The sequence below is a fragment of the Blennius ocellaris genome (genome assembly GCF_963422515.1).
Source record: "Blennius ocellaris genome assembly, chromosome: 3".
In the NCBI taxonomy this organism is placed as follows: Eukaryota; Metazoa; Chordata; class Actinopteri; order Blenniiformes; family Blenniidae; genus Blennius; species Blennius ocellaris.
Genome location: NC_137652.1, coordinates 28,793,975 through 28,813,836, shown reverse-complemented (window position 1 = coordinate 28,813,836; position 19,862 = coordinate 28,793,975). Strand labels below are relative to the sequence as shown.

The window sequence follows — 19,862 nt, the reverse complement described above, 5'->3', positions numbered from 1 at the left end:
CATATATAATCATTGTTCTTTCTGTATCTTCTTAGTTCTGTATCCGTCTGTCGTCTTTGTTCGTTCTCTCTCTCTCTCTCTCAGTAAATAAAACTGCAGTGGATCCAGTATAGGGACTTAAAGTAGATAAAACAATTACACATTTACACATTCCTTCTTCTCCACTCTGACTTTCAGTTCAGCAGCTTTCACTTTGTCCACTGCTGACTCACCTGCGCTTCTGATTAGTGTGTGTGTGTGTGTGTGTGTGTGTGTGTGTGTGTGTGTGTGTGTGTGTGTGTGTGTGTGTGTGTGTGTGTGTGTGTGTGTGTGTGTGTGTGTGTGTGTGTGTGTGTGTGTGTGTGTGTGTGTGTGTGTGTAAGAGAGAGAGGGAGACGATCCTCTGAGGCTGCAGCGCCCCCTGCGGGCCACCGGAGGGAGCAACCAGACAACACAAGGAGCTATCAGGCTGGGAGGAGAGTAGGAGAGAGGAGAGGAGGGAGGAGGAAAGGAGAGGAGAGGAGAGGAGGGAGGAGGAAAGGAGAGGAGAGTAGGAGAGAGGAGAGGAGAGGAGGGAGGGAGGAGGAAAGGAGAGGAGAGGAGGGGAGAAGAGAGGAGAAGAGGGAGGGAGGAGGAAAGGAGGAGAGTAGGAGAAGGAAAGGAGAGGAGAGAAGAGGAGAGGGAAGGAGGAGGAAAGGAGAGGAGAGGAGGGAGGGAGGAGGAAAGGAGAGAAGAGGAGGGAGGGAGGAGGAAAGGAGAGAAGAGGAGGGAGGGAGGAGGAAAGGAGAGGAGAGAGGAGAGGAGAGGAGGGAGGAGGAAAGGAGGGGAGAGGAGAGGAGGGAGGAGGAAAGGAGAGGAGAGTAGGAGAGAGGAGAGGAGAGGAGGGAGGGAGGAGGAAAGGAGAGGAGAGGAGGGGAGAAGAGAGGAGAAGAGGGAGGGAGGAGGAAAGGAGGAGAGTAGGAGAAGGAAAGGAGAGGAGAGAAGAGGAGAGGGAAGGAGGAGGAAAGGAGAGGAGAGGAGGGAGGGAGGAGGAAAGGAGAGAAGAGGAGGGAGGGAGGAGGAAAGGAGAGAAGAGGAGGGAGGGAGGAGGAAAGGAGAGGAGAGAGGAGAGGAGAGGAGGGAGGAGGAAAGGAGGGGAGAGGAGAGTAGGAGAGAGGAGAGGAGGGAGGAGGAAAGGAGAGGAGAGTAGGAGAGAGGAGAGGAGAGGAGGGAGGGCGGAGGAAAGGAGAGGAGTAGGAGAGAGGAGAGGAGGGAGGGAGGGAGGAGGAAAGGAGAGTAGGAGAGAGGAGAGGAGGGAGGGAGGAGGAAAGGAGAGGAGAGTAGGAGAGAGGAGAGGAGGGAGGGAGGAGGAAAGGAGGGAAGATGAGAGTAGGAGGGAGAAGGAAAGGAGAGGAGAGTAGGAGAGAGGAGAGGACAGGAGAGGAGGGGGGAAAGGAGAGGAGAGTATGAGAGAGGAGGAAAGGAGAGGAGAGGAGGGAGGGAGGAGGAAAGGAGGGGAGAGTAGGAGAGAGGAGAGGAGAGGAGAGGAGGGAGGGAGGAGGAAAGGAGAAGAGAGTAGGAGAGAGGAGAGGAGAGGAGAGGAGGGAAGGAGGAGGAAAGGAGAGGAGAGTAGGAGAGAGGAGAGGAGGGGAGGGAATGAGAGGAGAGGGGAGGAGAGGAGAGAGGAGAGGGGGAGGGGGGAGGGAATGAGAGGAGAGGAGAGGAGAGGAGAGAAGAGAGGGGGAGGAAAGAGGAGGACAGGAGAGGAGAGGAGGGAGGGAGGAGGAAAGAGGAGGAGAGGAGAGGAGAGGAGAGGAGAGGAGGGGAGGGAATGAGAGGAGAGGAGAGGAGAGGAGAGGAGAGGAGAGAGGAGAGGGGGGGGAGGGAATGAGAGGAAAGGAGAGGAGAGGAGAGGAGAGAGGAGAGGGGGAGGAAAGAGGAGGAGAGGAGAGGAGAGGAGAGAGGAGAGGGGGGGGGAGGGAATGAGAGGAAAGGAGAGGAGAGGAGAGAGGAGAGGGGGAGGAAAGAGGAGGAGAGGAGAGGAGAGGAGAGGGGGAGGGAGGAGGAAAGAGGAGAGAGGAGTGTTTCATTTTGAGCTTTTACTCTGAAGGAACACGGGCGAAGCCGTGAAGCGGAAGTGAAGGAGAAGAACACAAAGCTGTTTGTTGTTGTTGTTGTGGATTGGACCCACCTGTGGACAGGTGCGACCAGAACCCGGTAAGTCCGAATAATGTCACGAGCCTGCAGGCGACCGCTCCGACCTCAGCGGCGCTAATGATGCTAACCGTCCTCATAATGCTAACCTAGCTCCCGAGCTACCGAACCACCGAGCCCCGCAGCCCCGCAGCCCCGCAGCTCGGTCTCGAGCGACTGGAGGTCCGGTCCGGTTCTGGAGGCCGAGGGACTGTGACCGGGTCCAGCAGGACCTGGTCCGGTCTGAACTGCACCGGCAGGATCGGACCAGAGGCCCGGAGGAACCCGGACCCGCAGTGACCTACTTCACTGCGCTTGACCCGGTCCGGACCCTGACATGGTGTAATCGGATTACTTGAGGGGTCGACGGTGACCTCTGACCCCAGACCTCCCGTCTGCTGCTCCAGACCTGGAACCTCTACCACCAAACACGTCTTGACAATTTTCTCCAAAATAAGAATTAAAAAAAGAAACGAGTCGGAGCCGAAAAGCGTCAAAATGTGACGGAAGGAAAATCTCCTTCCACTTCAAGTGGCCTGGAGAGAATTTTTCCTCTTTTTGTCTTGGATTTTTCCACTTTAGCTCTTTAATACATGTTTAACTTGAGCTGTTTTAATAATACTACATTTTTTTTCATTCTTTTTTTGCTTTATTTCTCGTTTTCCTTTTGATTGCTTCTTTTATTTTCTTTTGGCATTTTCTTCCTTTATTTTGCTTTTCTTAAAAACCCCGATATACTAACTAGTTTAATCATTTCAGCTGAACCAATGTCACTCTCTCCTTGTCCTTCTATATATATAGATCTATATATATAAGTTGTTTACGTTTAGGAGTAACTTCCTGAGTGTGTGAGGGAGTCTCCACAGGGGGGCTGAAGAGTCACAAGTTGCTGACCTCTGGTCTGGGTTGTCAGATTTCCCACTACTGAACCACAACCGAACATAAAGTATGTCTGAATGAGAAGCAAAGCTCACTGCACCCTCATTAATTCCTGATTTTATGCTCATTACACCTAATTTTATCCTAAATGCATCCTCATTTTATACGTATTACATCCCCACTAGGTCTTCAATGAATCCTCATTACATCTAATTTTATCCCAGTTTTATTGTACATTCATCCTCATGTTATCCTCTTTTAATCCTACTTTTGGTTTAAAGACTCACTGATTTCATGAAAGAGACCAAAACAATGTATTTAACTGTAGTTTGACTTTTTTTTTTTTTAATTAAAAAAATAAAATTTTAAATACAATACAGTCATCCCAATGTGCTTTTATAGAGAAAATAGAAAAGCCCAACATATCCACATGAGCAAGCGGGTGTGTTTGCGACTGTGGAAAGACAAAACTCCCAACAGGGAGAAACTTTGCAGAAACCAGAGTCAGAGGTGGAGGAATTCTGCGGACCGGTTGGGGTGAAAGGATGGAGGAGAGGAGAGGAAAGACAGAGAGATAGACTGGGTGGGGAGATACATACAATACCCTTGTTAGTGCTACATGCATTTGTTTTTCATTATAGACTGTAGTTTGACTTTAATATGGTAATAAGAATTTAAAACAATTTAAAAAAAAATTATCCAATAATATCGCTCAGTGTTGCAAAGTCATGGGTGACAAATAAATGCTTCTATCACGTTATCTTTGTCTTTTGAATTCACTTTCAAATCACAAACTAGCTCTTGCATGTGGTTTTGCTCACCAGGAGTCGGAGGCTGACGCCCACAGAGAGTGGAAATCCATGCAGTGAACGTGTACGTCGTATTTTGCTGGCTGGGATTCCGATGACGATGAATTTGCGTCGGTGTGAAAATCAGAGCCTCCGTCGTTCTGCTCAGTGACGCTGCAGTCACGTGATCGGTCCGAGGTTACGCCGTAGCTCCGCCCCCTAACGGTCGTCTCTTTTCCGCAGAATTGTCGAGCATCAGGTCAAAGGTCGCTTCAGTCATGGCTCTGATCTCTCTGGAAGACCTGGACGGGCTGGACGACGAGCAGCTGGACGACGACGTGGGCGACAACCCCGAGCCGATGGAAGATGACGAGTCAGGCCGCCTGCTGTCACACTGGCAGGCCGTCGCCAGCACTCATCAGGTGTCGGTCCCTACAGGTGAGGGGGGCGGGGCCTGTGCACAGCAGGTGTTTGAGTCCCTGTGAAAGGGCGGAGCCTGTACAAACCCGGTGTCTCTCTCTCTCTGTTGAAGAAATGACCGGACCGATCCAAGAAATGACTCGCAACCGCCAGCAAAGGGAGTCACTCCCCTATACCGTCATCTCCAGCCACGAGAAGGTTTGTGTGTGTGTGTGTGTGTGAGAGTGTGTGTGTGCGGTGCAGACTGCAGCTGTGTGTGTGTGTTGGCCAGCAGATGGGGGAGGTGCAGTATGAGGAGCGGCAGTACCCAGCAGGCTACTGGGCCTGTGTGACCCAAGGAGAAGATCTGTATGAGCAAAGTATCTCCATGGGCTTCATGAAACTGATGCGCTACATCTGTAAGGAGAACTCTGCAGGTCAGACTCCGCCCCCCCCCCCCACACACACTGTGGCCACACCCACTGTTATGCTAGCGTGCTGACGTGCGGTTGCCTGCAGGTCGGTACCTGGGGATGACGGTGCCCGTGATCAGCAACGTCCACATGATGGAGGACGGGCGCACGTTTATGAAGAACGTGGAGACGGCGTTCTTCTTGCCCGCCGAGCTTCAGAACAGTCCGCCCCAATCCTTCGACTCCGACATCAGCATCGTCCACAGGGAGCCAATCAGAGTGGTCGCCAGGTGAGGTCGTCCTGCTCCTCGCGGTCTCTCGCGTCACTCGCACAATGTTTGCTCTGTTTTAGCGTTTAGCTAAAAGGGTCGTGTTGGCAGATCGACTATGATTTCCAGAAGTTTCCCCGGTTGTGACCTGCTGCTCTCTGATTGGCTGTCAGGGTCTTCTTTGGGACGACCACGGAGGAGACGGTTGGACAACAGATCAATCTACTGTGGGAGATTCTGGGCGCAGCTGAAGAGATGCGGCGGGACCAATACGTGGTCGCCGTGTACGAGAATCCGGGCGTGCCGCGTCGCAGAAACGAGATCTGGTTCATCCACCGTAACGTGTAGCCCCCCCCCCCCCTCCTCCGTCCAACCATGTCTAGCTCCTCCCCCCCGTCCTCCTCTGATTGGCTGGTCAATTCGGTCTGGTCACACAAGTCCCCCAGCTGTGGCATTCGTTCTCTCATACTGACCAATCACAACCTGTCCTGACACTGAGACACGCTCCCCCCCCCCCCCCCCCCCCCCTTCCCATCAGCGCACACTTCACCGAACATGTCTGTTCTGATTGGCTGTGACAGGTGATGATGTCAGACACCGATCAATCTAATCCTTTATCTCATGAGCAGAAAACTGTGACCAGGCATTGTTTTTACCAAGATCATTTCAAAGGCTCCGCCCACTGACGGTAGCCGAGGGGGCGTGGCCTGTGGAACATCAATGAGTCATGTATGGGCAGCAGGTTCAGTCCGGGGTGATTATCACACCGATCTCATTCCATACACACACTTTTATTATCTGCACACATTCTGCATCTTATTCTTCACTACGATGTTAAAAACTGGGAAATGTCTCGTTTTACACACAAATGCGAATTTGACTCCGTGGATCATGATCGTCTCACAACGATGGTTCATCACTGCTTTTACTTGTGCGAGACCAAATACGAGTTTCATCATGTCACTTGACTCGACGTTCTTTGTCTGTTTGAAAGCTGCTTTTAGAGTTGATCAGCGTCTGTTTAGATTTTTACGCCTCCTGTTTTACTGGCTCATCGGATTCCTTGGCTGTGATGTAATCAACTTGTTATTTAGAGGTTCGGGCACATCTGGACAAAAAAATCTCTTAATTGTGTAAAAGTTTGGTTTGTCAAGATCAAACTAAAGAAACGACTGATTCATTAAGTTTGATCTCTCATCCAGGTTATTGAATCGGTCCCTTAACAAATACGACTTTGCCTTTCAGAGTGTAGAGAATTTTTACAAAGTTTTTTCTAAAGTATAGTATAAATCAATATATGAGATTCAAAGGGATATTTTCTGTACCCGAGCGGCGTCACTGTGGATCGCCTGGAAGCAACAGAACGGAAAACGTTAGTTTTGAAGGTGAAAGCAGCAGAAAGTTCTCGTCCCTCCAGTGTTTGTCGTCCTCCCCCCCCCCCACCCCCACCCCGCTGTGCTGCTGTGATGAAGATGATGCTGATGATGACAATCGCCTTGCCTTTTATTGTCAAACTGTTTTTATCGTGTTTCCTTAAGTTCCAACATTTGTGTTCCAAGATCTGAAGTAAATAAAATGTGATTTAAAAGGTGAAAGCGACTCGTCATTGAGATCCATCCTGTTCACTGGAACTCACATTCATCCATTCATCCATTCATCCATTCACACAGTGACGGAGCAGCGGCCATGTAATGGGAGAAATTGGGGTTCATTTATGTGCTCAAGGGCACTTCATGTCGATACAGATTGGGAATCGAACTAGCAACCTTCAGATCGAACGTGCTCCCACCTGAGTCAGTGCCTTCTAATGGCTTCATGTGAAAGAGACCTTTTGTCGATCAGCGTGTGTTTACATAGGTTGCTATTGGAAACAGCTGCAGAGCTGCTGTCCATCATTCTCCACCTCCATTCCTCCTGATGTTGAAACATTTGATTCAGACACGTCCAGAAATAAAGTGAAAGGAGCAGAAATTCACTACGTAATCACGATGCAATGCAAATGTCCAAATGTTGAAAAATAAGCCCGAGGCTCATTTATTTATGGTAAAGAGGGAAAACATGATTCAGAGCTTCTGAGAATTGGATCCCCTCTTTCTGGACCAAGGTGAGTGTAGCAGGGAGGCGATTCATCTCTGCTAGGAATCAGGTGGCTGCATCACCTCTCTGCCCAGAAGAGAAGGAGTTGTTTTATCGACTTCACCAAACCACCGTCAGCACACAGCTTTCCAGCCGGTGCTCCGCCTGTCACACCGTGTCTGGGCTGCTCCTCTTTTATGGGCAGAGAGGCGACGCAGCACAGCTGATTCCTATCAGGGCTTAATCACCTCCTGCCACAGTGATGAACATTTAGTGAGTTTAGTTAGAAAACACCAACATCTAACCTGGTCTGTGGAAACCTGCCTTTTAAAGCGTCCTTAACAGCAAATATGACGGGATGGAAATATACACTCGTTATATTTCTGAGTGGTTTCTGATTGAGTTATTTTTGACATTTCTGGTTAAACTGTTTCTGGATCTGTCAGGTTTTCAATATATGTTAAAGTCACTCCTACACCCTCGATTACATTTATATATTTATTTACATCAATACTGTGAGTTGAATGAAAAAGAGTACATTTGGTGAACTTGTATGACTCATGAAAGGCAACGCTTATTTATTCTTTTTTTTTTAAAGCAAATTAATTTGTGTGTTTTTTCTCAAGTGTTGAGTTTCATGTAATATTGAAGTTTACATAGACTAACATTGCAACATTTGCAAGCTGTTGAGTGTAATGATTGTTAATTTTCCAACGTGAAACCTTCCAGCAAACCCATGGAGGAGTGCGACAGTTGCAGCTCATATGAATATGAATATATTCAGCCACTATTTGCCAGCATCACCTGGTCCGGCTGCAAATATGGGGCCAATAAACATTGTTCGTCTGACCTGAGCAAAGAGGACCAGGCCTCTGCACCAGATGTGCAGAACAATTTTGTTTCTTGTTTATTAAAGATTGAAACAAAATGAGCAGGAGACGAAGTGCACCACTTCTGACCGCTCCTCCCCCCGACAGAAAAGAACCAGTCCAACAATAACCCAAGTAAACACATTAATGACAAGACAAGCTGTTATTCATAATTGAAAATGAATGGATCAGTTGGATGGGCTTTATTTTACATATAGTTAATTAGACAGCTGCACTAACCTTGGTTGAAAGGCTGTTTAACCAGCATTGTTTTACACAACAAACGTCATTTTGTTTTTCAGATTTGGGACCTGGAAAAAAATATGTGACCAGAAGACAAGAGAAAAAAGCGAAAAAACAGAAAAAGAGAAAAGCTTCTCAATGGTGAACTGGAGACAAGACCCCCCCCACCCCTCCCCCACTAAAGAAATTGCCCAGACTTTCAATCCCCACTGTAAATAAAAAAAAAAATGTCAAAAACATCCAAATACTGCTGCAGGAAGATGAGTCTTTGTTTGAGTCCAGTGTGTAACAACGACCCAAAATGTAACAACGAGCCAAAATGTAACAACGACCCAAAATGTAACAACGAGCCAAAATGTAACAACGACACAAAATGTAACAACGAGCCAAAATTGTTATAAAATATACTGTAATAAAACTGATGATACTGATGATTGGAGAGATTTCCGCTATGATAAAGCTGCCATCAATAGATTACAGACGATAGAGGACAGAAGACTATAAATGACTTGGACACCAGCAATCATACATACATACCATCAACTGTATATAGATCAGTGACGTGCAGTCAGGGGAGGCGGTGCTACGACTCAAGGCTGAATTGAAATGAATGAAAAATTCATTTTGACGATTTGTTTTAATTATAATACAATTAGAATTGATGTTTCAATTTCCAGTAGCTCATACTACCTATAGGTTTGAAAGTATCAGCATTTTGTGCTTTTCATAGCCCAAATGACTCAACACTGCTATTTACTGGTATGACAGAGTCACTCACTCCTACAGTGTCTTATTGTGAAGGAGGAGTGGACGTATGAGTGAGTATATCTAGGTTAACACGGCTCCTAAGCCAGTGAGTATATTTGATTAGCGTGGAACAAACCGTGTTTCCTAAAAATAAGGTGTTACTAATTGAATCCTGGCGCCACCCCAGCATGCTACTCCACCCCCTTTATTTATTAGCTACCTGGGTCTGGGGTTACAAACAGTAAAACTATATCATTTTAAAATGTCCTTTATTTTGAAAACGGAGAGTTTGCCTCTGCTCCCAGACATTACCGTAAATTTCACAATACGAGCTCCCATAAAAATCTGGGAGTGGCTCACTTCACCAAACAGAAAGGGCTTTTCAATGTGCCGTCGTTGCAGCGTCTAAAGCAGTTACATTATTTTATCATTAAAACTGACGACTGTCGGCCGTTCCTCAGGGGCCTTTAGCTCGGGGCCCGAGGCAACTGCCTGTGTCGTCTACCCTGCTGACTCTGACCGTCCCGTCCTCCTCACGTCCTCATTGGAAGACCAAGTACTGCTTCAATTCTTAGGCTGGTTCCTCTCCCAGTGCACATGAAATACCAGGATGTCTTCACTCCGCCCACTTTATCAAGGATGCATCAACATCAGGCCTGTATCGGCTTGGGAAGACAAATTACCCATAATGCATTGGGCAAGAGTGGCGAGGGATATCCATACTTCCGAGGACTCTCAAGTAGATACTCATGATGTCACTGGCGTTCTAAGAATTGGAAAAGGGCCTTATTGTTTTCATGAAACAATGTTCCCTGTGATGTCATGGCTCCGTTTCCTGTGATGTCATGGCTCCGTTTCCTGTGATGTCATGGCTCACCGCCAAGTAAACAAACTGATTTGGTTCCAAAACAAGTTTATTTACAAAAAAAAACAAACCAGGAGTCTGACCCTCTTAGTCAACTCAATGTTCAAATGCAGAAAAACATTAAAACTATTTTTAAAAAACAAAAGAACAGGAAGGGGGCGGGGCTGCACTGTGACGTCACTCAGATCAGATCAGATCGGCCACTGTGGAGAGAGAAAGCATGTGTCAATAGAATACAAATACTTTATTCATCCCCAAAGGGGATCCTTTTTAAATCACAGCAGGTTGCTATGGTAACCGCAGGGGATGACCCCGCGCCGTGATTGGCCATACCGTTCATGGGCATCTCGTCGATCTGTGTGGAGTAGTACTGCTCGATGTCACGGAGGATCCGGATGTCATCGTTCTTCACAAAGTTGATGGCCACACCTTTACGGCCGTAACGTCCAGACCGACCGATCCTGGCGGGTCAGAGGTCACGGAGCAGGTCAGGTGGGGTTCGGACACAGCAGCAGGTTGGAAGTGTGAAGGTGAATTGTTCTGGTACCTGTGGATGTACAGCTCTCTGTTGTTGGGCAGGTCGTAGTTGATGATGAGGGAAACCTGGGGGACGTCCAGACCTCGAGCCCAGACGTCAGTGGAGATCAACACGCGGCTGCAACCAGTCAGGACTGCAAGTTAACTCTGCTCGTGTGTGTGTGTGTGTGTGTGTGTGTGTGTGTGTGTGTGTGCGTGTGCGTTACCTGGCTCCTGATCGGAACTCCTTCATGATGGACTCTCTCTCCTTCTGCGGCATGTCGCCGTGCATCGAGGACACGGTGAAGTTGGCCTCCCTCATCTTCTCCGTCAGCCAGTCCACCTGAGTCATCGAGACGTCAAATCAACGAGAGAAAACATCTCGACGGACAAAATAAACCTGATTTCTCAGAATGAAGAGCCACATTTGACGTTTTCTTAAGCTGTACAAACATTCCCTGATCCAAAATGGTGGCGGCGCCGGTATAAAGAAGTCCACTGACCTTCCGCTTGGTGTTGCAGAAGATGACGGCCTGTGTGATGGTCAGGGTGTCGTACAGGTCGCACAGGGTGTCAAACTTCCACTCCTCCCTCTCCACGGCCACGAAGAACTGCTTGATCCCCTCCAGAGTCAATTCATCACTGAGACACACAGAGACGTCAGAACAGGAGCACACGGCCGCTTTCTCCCGAGGTCCCCGAACGCCTCGTCTCACCGTTTGACCAGGATGCGGATGGGGTCGGTCATGAACTTGTTGGTCATCTCCAGGATCTCGTGCGGCAGCGTGGCGCTGATCAGGACCACCTGGGTGGCGGGCGGCAGGTAGCGGTACACGTCGTAGATCTGCTCCTTGAAACCTGAGCGGGAAAGTTCAGACACGGGTCAGGAGATGCGCCGTGCGGCCAAATTGCAGGGCTGCTCCGGTTTCCCAGAGTGCAGTGGGGCGGTGACATCACGGTTCCGTCGCACCTTTGTTCAGCATCTCGTCGGCTTCGTCCAGCACCAGCATCTTGATGGCTCTCGTCCTCAAACTCCGGCGGCGAATCATGTCTGCAGCAAAACAAGCCAAACGTCAGCGACGCCATGACATCACCAGCTCCATATACAATTATGGCAATTGCATTGTGAGCGTATTGCTGTCACCGGCGTGGTGACGTCATCAGTGAACTCACCAAACACCCGCCCCGGGGTGCCGGACACCACGTGCTGGCCGTAGTCCAGCTTCCGGATGTCCTCGCCCACGTTGGTTCCTCCAATGCAGGCGTGACACTGGACGTTCATGTAGTCTCCCAAAGCCAGCAGCACCTGGGCCAAGCAGAGAGGGAGAGCCAATCACAACGCGGCTCACAAACGAGGGGGTGGCGCGCTCCGAGGGGGGGCGGAGTTACCTTCTGGATCTGTCCAGCCAGCTCTCTGGTGGGAGCGAGGATCAGGGCCTGGGTCTCCCTCACCTGCACACAGGAAACGTGTCAGAGGAAACATGTCAGCGGCAGCAGAGGTGGCGGGAGGTGGGAGGAGCTAATTTCTCACCTGGATGTCGAGACACTGCAGTACCGACACACAGAAAGTGGCTGTTTTTCCAGTTCCGGACTGAGACCTGAACACATCGGAGAGAGAATTGGTGGTGGTTGGCGGGAACTGGTGTGATAGATATCATGTTTATTATTATGATATATCATAGACTCACTGAGCGATGACATCACGTCCCTTGATGATCTGTTTGATGGCCCTCTGCTGGATGGCCGACGGCTTCTCGAAACCTGCAACACCAGGTATGAGGCGACAATTAGAAAAACTTTGGGTTCAGCACATTAGGCCTGATTTGTGACTGCTGGCTTCCACAGACGGGCTCCATCACACTCTGAATGAACAGGTTGTCAGTTTTCTGTCTAATGGTGTTTTTCTGCTCTCAGACTACATCATGACAGAATTCAGAGGAAGTTTACAGCAAAACCTCTGACAAGATCCCACCTGTAACCCTCTGTTTACTGCTACCCTCATCCAGGACAGGATCAACAAACTGGGAAAAAGCTTTTCAGGCCATAAGCAGATTGAAAAGCTTGTAACAATTAAAATGTAATAATTGATTGTAGTGTGCAATATGAGTGGGGTTGTTTTTTAAAGCATTGCATTATTATTTTTTTTTACATTTCTACCTCTTTATAAATGTATACGGTGGCATTTGCAGGGACGGCATTTACAATGACAAAAAAAGATTATTCTGAGTCTGGTACTTTCAATATTCAAACTATCTGCTTCTCGAGAAATTGATCAACAAACATACTGGACTTAACTTAAAGTCTGCAGCATTCATTCATGTTTTTAAGTGAACAGAGAACACTCACTAAGTGATTTATCACAGACTTATCAGAAATAAGATTTTATATCAAACCAAGAACAATCTGAGGAAGAAAAATAAACGGCGACGCAGTTAGAACGGCGCGTTAGCAGCAACATGCTAAAGCTAAACGACATATTTTACTGGTATAAACAATCTAGTCACCAGATATAACCCGGGAATTAATATAGACGTTGATTAAAACCAGCCGTTTAATAAAAGCGACTTGGCTTTAGCACTCGCGACTAGCGCGCCTTATCCCCCCCGGAGGCCGCGTGGATCCTCGGCCTACCGTAGGCGTAGATGCCGCGGAGCAGATCTTCCCGCAAGCCCATGGTGTCGAACGTGGGGGTGACGTCCACCTCCTCGCTGGTCTCGAACTCCACCTTGGTCATGTCCTCCTCCTTCAGGAGCCTCTTCCTGCTCTGCACCCCGGTGGCTGCCATGTTTCTGTGAGGGTTTTGATGTGGATTTCGGAGATAAAAGTTCTCCGACCCGGAGCTATCGGCTAACAGCTAAAACGCACCGGGAAGAAAGACCGCCGCACGTGTCGCGCCGATGACGTACTGCAGCTGGGGACGCGTAGCGTGACATCACTACGCTCGACCGGAGTGTTGCTGCGATACGTGTCATTTCCGCCCTATTGGGCCGGGCAACGTTGAAACTCGTTTTTTTTTTTTTCCCCCGAATGGAAATAGTTTGATAGACGAATAAATGCAGCAAAAAGTCAGCTTGAGTTGGTGGTTTATGAATACAAGGGCACTAAACACCCTTTCCTGCGTAAAATACCTCATAAAGACTTCAGTTTCTCTCACTTTATTGCAAATTTGTGGGAAAACGATCAAATACTCAGACCTTCTAGTCATATTGCATGTGATACTTGGGTTCAGACTTCAAGACAACTTACATCAAAACAATCAACCATTAGTTTGCTCTAACTTTTAATGACTCGTCTAATGTGCAGAAAGGAGCTGTGACTTTTCCTTGATGTGAATTCTGATTTGATGAAGTCTGGTTTTATGCAGATGTTATACAAGCATCCCTACGGAAAATACTCAACGATTACTTCCTAGACACGAGGACCATTGATTTGTCTTGGCAACATGTCCTATCATCCATTTGACGATCTGTTACTTTTTGCTTGTCATCCTGAACCAGGGTTCGTATCTCCCCACCACAATGCACTTCCCCTGGATGCACAACTGACTTTACTTTGTTTATTGTCCATCTTTCTCTCCTCTAACCTCCAACCAGACCAGCGAACAGTTTCCCCCTCAAAGGATATTGTGTTTGTGTCTCTGCTGTTGGATCTGCTTTTTTTTTTTTTTTTTTTTTTTAAATACTTTACAGTCATTCCAATTTGCTGTTATAGAGAAAATAGAAAAGCCCAACATATCCACATGAGCAAGCAGGTGTGTTTGCGACTGTGGAAAGGAAAAACTCCCTCAACAAGGAGAAACCTTTGCAGAAACCAGACTCAGAGGTGGAGGAATTCTGCGGACCGGTTGGGGTGAGAGGATAGGGGAGAGGAGAGGAGAGACAGAGAAAGGCTTGGTGAAACAAAATAAATACAAAAAATACAAAATACAAAATACATACAATACCCTTGTTAGTGCTACATACTATTTTTTTTTTTTTTTTTTTTTTTTGATAATACATTGACCACAGTGATCTAAATATTTTCCAACTGCCATGAGATTAAGACCAGCCTGAGCAACAACAGAGCAAAAGACCTAAATAATGACAGCAATTATACAAAAGCAGGACATAAAAAGGACATAGAACAAAAATAAATAAATAAAACAAACAAACAAACAAACACAACAACAACAAAAGCAAACAACAACTTGGTTTTGATAATTAAACAGAACAATCTCGTCAATGAGGAGTGGAAGTGTGTGTGTGTGTGTGTGTGTGTGTGTGTGTGTGTGTGTGTGGTTTGTCCTCTGGATGTGAATGGAACTGTTGTGGGGGGGGCCGCAGCACCACCCCGGAGCCCAAGGCCACCAGGGCCGGACGTCGCCACTCCGGCACCCAGCGACCCACCGGATCCAGGGAGGCCCCGACAAACCCCCCCGGAGAGCCACGCCCCAACCCGGAAGGCACCAGACGGAGCGCGGAGAGAGGACCCCCCCCCAGGCCAGAGGGGCCCACAGGAGAAGGATAAAGGGCGCAGAGCCCCGGGCCCCGACCCAAGCCGCCAAGCTGGGACCGGCCAGTGCAGCGCCCCCAGGCCACGCGGGCAGGGAGCCCCCCCGGCCCCGACAGCGGAGCCCGCCGCACCCCCGGGGGCCATCCCCCCACCACCCCCCCCAACCCCCGGCGGGACAGAGAAGGCCCCAGCCGCGGAGCCCCAGACCAGCCCCCCCCCAGACCAGGAAGAGCGAAGGCCCAGCCAGGCCCGGCCGGATGACAGCCGCCACCCCCCCCCCCCCCCCCCACCCCATCACCTAATCCCAGCCCACCCACACACTCACACCCAAGTATACGCATACACACACATAGACATACATACACACCCACACAGATACACACACCAAGCATACACATACACACACAGACATACATATCTACATATATACAGACATACGTACATACATTTATTTGGTTGGGAGGGGGGTGCCCCCCCACTCCCCAGGCCGCCAGCCAGGCCCCCACCAGGCCACTACGGGATCTCGTCCTCCACCAGTCCAACCGTGAATAGGGAGGGAGAACCACTACCCAGCCCCCCCGGAGGTGCCACGCCCGAGCTAGCGTGGCCCCCCGTACTCCAGCCGCACTCACCCCGGAACACGGCGGGACCACAGCGGGAGGTGCTGGGGGGATCTGCTTGATGAAACACACTGTTCAAAGTCTCTCTGCCTCGCTCTCTGAATCACCATGGTAACCAGAGTCAGCAGCTGATTTGAGCGGCTTTCCCTCAATCTGATGTCCATCACAATAAGGAACATCAGTTTAAAAAAAAAAATTATGATTGGTTTTGCTTTCATGTTTGAATCAGTCAACTTCTCAGGTTGTTTTGTAACATTGAGAACATTATGCAAATTAAATCTTTAAAAGAAAAATCAACTTAGTTGGCCACATGCAAAAATACTGCCTTAAATTGTGTGTAATCAATGATAATCTACACAGCTGCATAATCATAACTGCTACACCTACTTTCAAAATCCAAAGTATTAATATTGTGGACTTCAACAGAAAAATGGAAAGTAAATAGTGAGAAACTGAGCATGACAACACAGAGTGACACATTGTCTTCATCTGTACAGGATTATTAGACACTTTAACAGTGCATTTATTCATGAGCATTAATACAGATGGACACAGGACACACACCAACACACACACTCACGCACTACAGGCTACGTAGAAACGAGGCAGAGCAGTGGCGACTCTGCTTTGAAGTTGTTTCAGGAAGTGCTTTGAACTACTGAAATAAGAGTACTAAGTTCAGTCTGCAGGATTCACATCTTCCAATTCCAGCCTTGGACCAAAATAAATAATTTAATAAAAATTATCGCACACAAACTGACAAAAAGAAAAGACTCGTCTTTTTGTTGTAAACAGGTTTTCAGAGTGTGTAGGAGGACCCCCCTCCTAAAACAATTAGTTAATATGAAATATACGCTGAGTTTTTATTACACTTGCTTTACAACATTTCTCCCTTTTAATTCAAGTTTTTCACTGATGATCAAACATTAATAGTTAAACTTTAATCCCCCCCCAAAGCTCTGTAGCGCCCCCTAACCCTTTAACACTGCATCAAACAGATTATTTTGTTCACAATATTTGAAAGGTATTTGTTCCCTTTGTTTTTTTGTGCTTTCGCAGCTTCCAGCATTATAAAGCCGTTTTTAATTTGAACTTAAGCTGAACTCCTTTCAGCACCTCCTTAACCTTTTCTTCACTTTTGTTGAACATGACGAGTAAAACCAGAAAATCTAGAACCTTCTAACGTCTTGAAGATGATTAAACGGGATCATATTGTCAACGTTTTAAGTTTTTTTCATAAAGTAAACAGTCATTTTGCGTTGTAGAAAACTGCCCCTCGTGTCTCCACCGCCTCCTCTCCGCTCTCCTCCCGCCTGACGTGTCGTTTGTTTTTGCCTCGCTGCGTCTCAGTGTGGAGGAGTGGACGTCTGGAGCCGGGAGCAGAGACGCTGCAGCGAGTGGAAGGATACGTTCTCGCCATATATTACAGATCTTAGCCTCGCTGCTCGTGTTTCCGTGATGTCCTCTCTGCTCTGTGTGACACGAGGAGCAGAGAGGCTGCAGCGTCACTACAGACGACAACCCACATTTTAAAACGCACAGAAGGGAAATGATGGCGGAGGAGGAGGCGGGGCTTATAAGGTTAAGAGTCTTCCTCCCTGAATCTCTCCTGCCGTCATCTCAGTGGAGGCGTGAAGTGGTAACCACGGAGACAAGCTTCTCTTCTAACGTGAAGCTACACAATGGAATATTTAACTAATGAAGGGAAAGACAGCGGTGGTGTCGCTTGTGTTCATAAAAAATTGTGGCGTGCTGAAGCCAGCATGCGAGCCGCAGCGTCTCCAGTCTGGACTATAAACACCAGGGAACCACACTGAGTCACTACTGCCCCCTACATGGACAAGAGGGGTATTACTTCAATGTTACATGACGCACTTTAACAGCACAAATTAAGTGAGTCCTCCTAAAATATATATATATATATATAAAAAAAAAAAACAAGTCTGCGAAAAAAACTAAAAAATTCTGCGATCCAAAGATGTGGAATAGATTTAAGAAAAGTCTCCCTTTCTACTCAGCCTCAGTCATACACTAGTTTGTACGGGAACTCGCTGGGTCACAGAGTTCCGGCCGCCTCCAGCTCCGGCTCTCCGCTGGACGAGCGGCTGCTCAGGTCGGCCACGCCCGACTCCAGGTCGCTGCAGGCCGAGAGGTCGTCGGGGTCGTGACCTTTGTGCAAGGCCTGTGGCCCTATCGGCAGGCTGAGGGCGGGGTGTTCCTTGGCGAGGGCCTTGTGGTTAGGTCGACCCTGGTGAACGGGGGGGCGGGGGGCGGGGTCAGTGCAGGCAGTGGGCGGGTCCGGCCCGCTGTGCCTCTGCCACAGGAAGTCAGTCCTCTTCCTCCTCCTCCTCCTCACCTCCACCTTCTCCCAGGTGATTGGTTTCCCGATCAGAGCTGCGATCCTCTGCACACACAAACACACACACAATTAAAGTGGTCCCAGTATGTCACCCTGTGGGACACCACACAACCACTGACCTGGAATCTATTATCGCCACGGCCGACAACTTCAATGCTCTAAGTTATAATGAATATCAAGAATTGTGCAGAATGTAAATTTAATGTAATAAACAATTTATGTGGTAGTGAGTAAATGTCGCATCACGTTAACCATCTTTATTGGAAATTAATTATAAATCCTCTATTGCAGTGATTCTCAACCAGTTCTGCTCCTGAGCGCCGCGATGCTGCTCTGCCACCACATGGGGGCAGTGACGCATCATCCAGTTGTTGAAGACGCTCCGATAAAGGAGAAGAAGACGGATGTAAAAGTTTGAGTGAAGTGATGGAGCGGTTATTAAAATGAAAAGAAGATGAAAGTGAGATCCACAGCGGGTTGGAAAGCGCTGGATCATTTCCAGAGAATAGAAAACGAGCTACAGAAGCAGAAACCATCTACACTGTCACCGACTGGCGACTCTAATGTGTTTTTAAAAGCCAAGACGATGTGGAGGCTGAACACGTCCCACCGTCAGACCGCCGAGAGTCGCCGTACTGCTGACTCAGCGTCAGACAAACAGCCTCAGCTTCTGGAGGGAATAAAACACAGCGAGCTTTCCTCCGTCACTGGCGTCACAAACTGCCGAGGCTTTACCGCAGCTTTTCATTGATCACAAGTTCTCTTCAGTTTTTTGAGAATTTAAATCTAAATATTTTTGGATTTCAGATTTTTGTAGTTGTCTTGACTTGAGCCTTTAAATTTGTTCTTGAGTTGTTCTAACGAACCTGAAGAAATGTTTTCAGGTCCTCGCAGAATCGTTTCATTTATTTTACAAGGGTTTAAAGTCCTAGTGAAATGAAAACTCGACCTCCAAAACACTCTGGCTGTCGCTTCTAGGGACATTTTTATGCTAACTGGCCGAAGGGTAAAATGTTAAAACACGGCAATCTGTGAGAAAATAGCCGATAAACGTTGGTATTTCCTCTGCTGGGCGGAGCTTCTGACAATAATAGAGTGACATCACTGGTTGTGCACACGCCCAAGTTGTGTTTACATTATGGAGGATCAGAGTTTTGACCACGAAGAGGCTGAATTTAACCATATTTCATCATCATCATCATTTCAAACCCAGTGATTGATGAAGAAGACACAGAAGGTGGTTCTGCCATCGGTGACCCCGTCTGGAACATGTTTGAGGAAGCAGAAGACGCTTCGTCCTCCATTCGTCCTCGTCTCCTCAGCAGCCGCCAGTTTTCACCTTTGAGGCTTTGAGGCTCCTGACTTTTGGCAGAACGACTTCCTGGATCATGTCGAAGCGCTTTTCCCACTGCGCGGAATCACCGAAGATTACAGGTATTACTTGATCGTCTACTAGCCTAATGGCTAGCTGCTCCCGCCCCCCATGCTCCTTTCCTCCTCTCTTGGTCTCTTCCAGGCTCAATCTTTCGTCAAGGCTCATAAAACGCCGACTATAACTTCAAAACACTGTTAAAACTTGGATATTTAAGAGGGAAACAAGCCGATATAAACACAACAGACCGAGATCTGCACAACTCTTGACGTCACGCCCACGAAGAAGGATTCCCCCGACTTCCTCGGCTGGAGATTCAAAATTCAAATAACTTTGTTATGCGACAACAGTGGTGGGGCAGAGTCGGAGGAACCTTAGAAGTAGAACCCCAACTATCGTTTTTTGCAAAGTAGTGTTTTACGTTTCACTAGGACTTTAAACGGGGCCCAGGCCACTTTGTACTGGGAGCACTGGGTCAGAGGTCAAAGACTGAAACCCCTGGTCTATTATGTCCAACCTGCAGGACCGGCTAGAAGCTCCTCTGTCCAGGTTTTAACACCACAAAGAGCAGTTATAAAGCATCAACTCTGAGAGGAAGAGGTTTTCTACACAATTTATGATTAATGTTTCATTTATGTTCCAGCTGCAGGTTGTTGATCACATTTCTTATGTGTCTGAGTCCAGATGTGGGAGGATGAAGGGGTTCCGTGGTGATGAAGAGGAGCTGCACTGTTGGAATACAGTGTGTGTGTGTGTGTGTGTGTGTGTGTGTGTGTGTGTGTGTGTGTGTGTGTGTGTGTGTGTG

The 19,862-nt window shown here is 48.0% G+C and overlaps 3 protein-coding genes across 5 annotated transcripts in view; 1 reads left to right on the top strand and 2 right to left on the bottom strand.

The window, feature by feature from the left end:
- The first annotated feature begins 2,054 nt into the window (after positions 1 to 2,054).
- Positions 2,055 to 6,486, top strand: soul4 (heme-binding protein soul4). 3 transcript variants are annotated; one of them, XM_080520635.1, is made up of 7 exons: positions 2,105 to 2,175; positions 3,855 to 3,903; positions 4,062 to 4,256; positions 4,351 to 4,436; positions 4,513 to 4,654; positions 4,737 to 4,920; positions 5,073 to 6,486. In XM_080520635.1, exons 3-7 carry the CDS (start codon positions 4,097 to 4,099, stop codon positions 5,245 to 5,247), a joined length of 747 nt encoding a protein of 248 aa, XP_080376761.1. In that variant the 5' UTR covers positions 2,105 to 2,175; positions 3,855 to 3,903; positions 4,062 to 4,096; the 3' UTR covers positions 5,248 to 6,486. The 3 variants fall into 3 exon arrangements, with proteins under 3 accessions (XP_080376760.1, XP_080376761.1, XP_080376762.1); XM_080520634.1 differs by lacking the exon at positions 3,855 to 3,903 and having other exon boundaries at positions 2,055 to 2,175; XM_080520636.1 differs by lacking the exons at positions 2,105 to 2,175; positions 3,855 to 3,903 and adding an exon at positions 3,910 to 3,953.
- Positions 6,487 to 9,730: 3,244 nt separating this feature from the next.
- On the bottom strand, positions 9,731 to 13,103 carry eif4a3 (eukaryotic translation initiation factor 4A3). The gene is made up of 12 exons (XM_080520630.1): positions 12,847 to 13,103; positions 11,904 to 11,976; positions 11,747 to 11,813; positions 11,605 to 11,667; positions 11,389 to 11,521; positions 11,186 to 11,266; positions 10,932 to 11,073; positions 10,719 to 10,857; positions 10,443 to 10,558; positions 10,247 to 10,354; positions 10,033 to 10,160; positions 9,731 to 9,902 (listed from the first exon to the last, which is right to left on the bottom strand). Exons 1-12 carry the CDS (start codon positions 12,998 to 13,000, stop codon positions 9,886 to 9,888), a joined length of 1,221 nt encoding a protein of 406 aa, XP_080376756.1. The 5' UTR covers positions 13,001 to 13,103; the 3' UTR covers positions 9,731 to 9,885.
- A 4,268-nt stretch (positions 13,104 to 17,371) lies between these two features.
- Positions 17,372 to 19,862, bottom strand: part of mtmr7b (myotubularin related protein 7b) — a gene marked incomplete at its 5' end in the record, with an annotated part of 7,419 nt that continues 4,928 nt past the window's right edge. The window contains one exon of the mRNA XM_080516602.1: positions 17,372 to 17,730. Coding sequence (XP_080372728.1) covers positions 17,383 to 17,730 — 348 coding nt within the window. The 3' untranslated portion in view covers positions 17,372 to 17,382. The remainder of the gene's footprint in view (positions 17,731 to 19,862) is intronic.

Excerpts from the sequence above, each read along its gene's own strand:
- soul4 (XM_080520634.1), top strand. The coding sequence starts at position 4,097 with ATGGCTCTGATCTCTCTGGAAGACCTGGACGGGCTGGACGACGAGCAG. Across the intron at positions 4,437-4,512 it reads TCATCTCCAGCCACGAGAAG|ATGGGGGAGGTGCAGTATGA; the intron begins GTTTGTGTGTGT and ends GTTGGCCAGCAG. Across the intron at positions 4,921-5,072 it reads CCAATCAGAGTGGTCGCCAG|GGTCTTCTTTGGGACGACCA; the intron begins GTGAGGTCGTCC and ends ATTGGCTGTCAG.
- eif4a3 (XM_080520630.1), bottom strand. The coding sequence starts at position 13,000 with ATGGCAGCCACCGGGGTGCAGAGCAGGAAGAGGCTCCTGAAGGAGGAG. Across the intron at positions 11,977-12,846 it reads CCGCGGCATCTACGCCTACG|GTTTCGAGAAGCCGTCGGCC; the intron begins GTAGGCCGAGGA and ends CTGGTGTTGCAG. Across the intron at positions 10,858-10,931 it reads ATCCGCATCCTGGTCAAACG|TGATGAATTGACTCTGGAGG; the intron begins GTGAGACGAGGC and ends TGTGTGTCTCAG.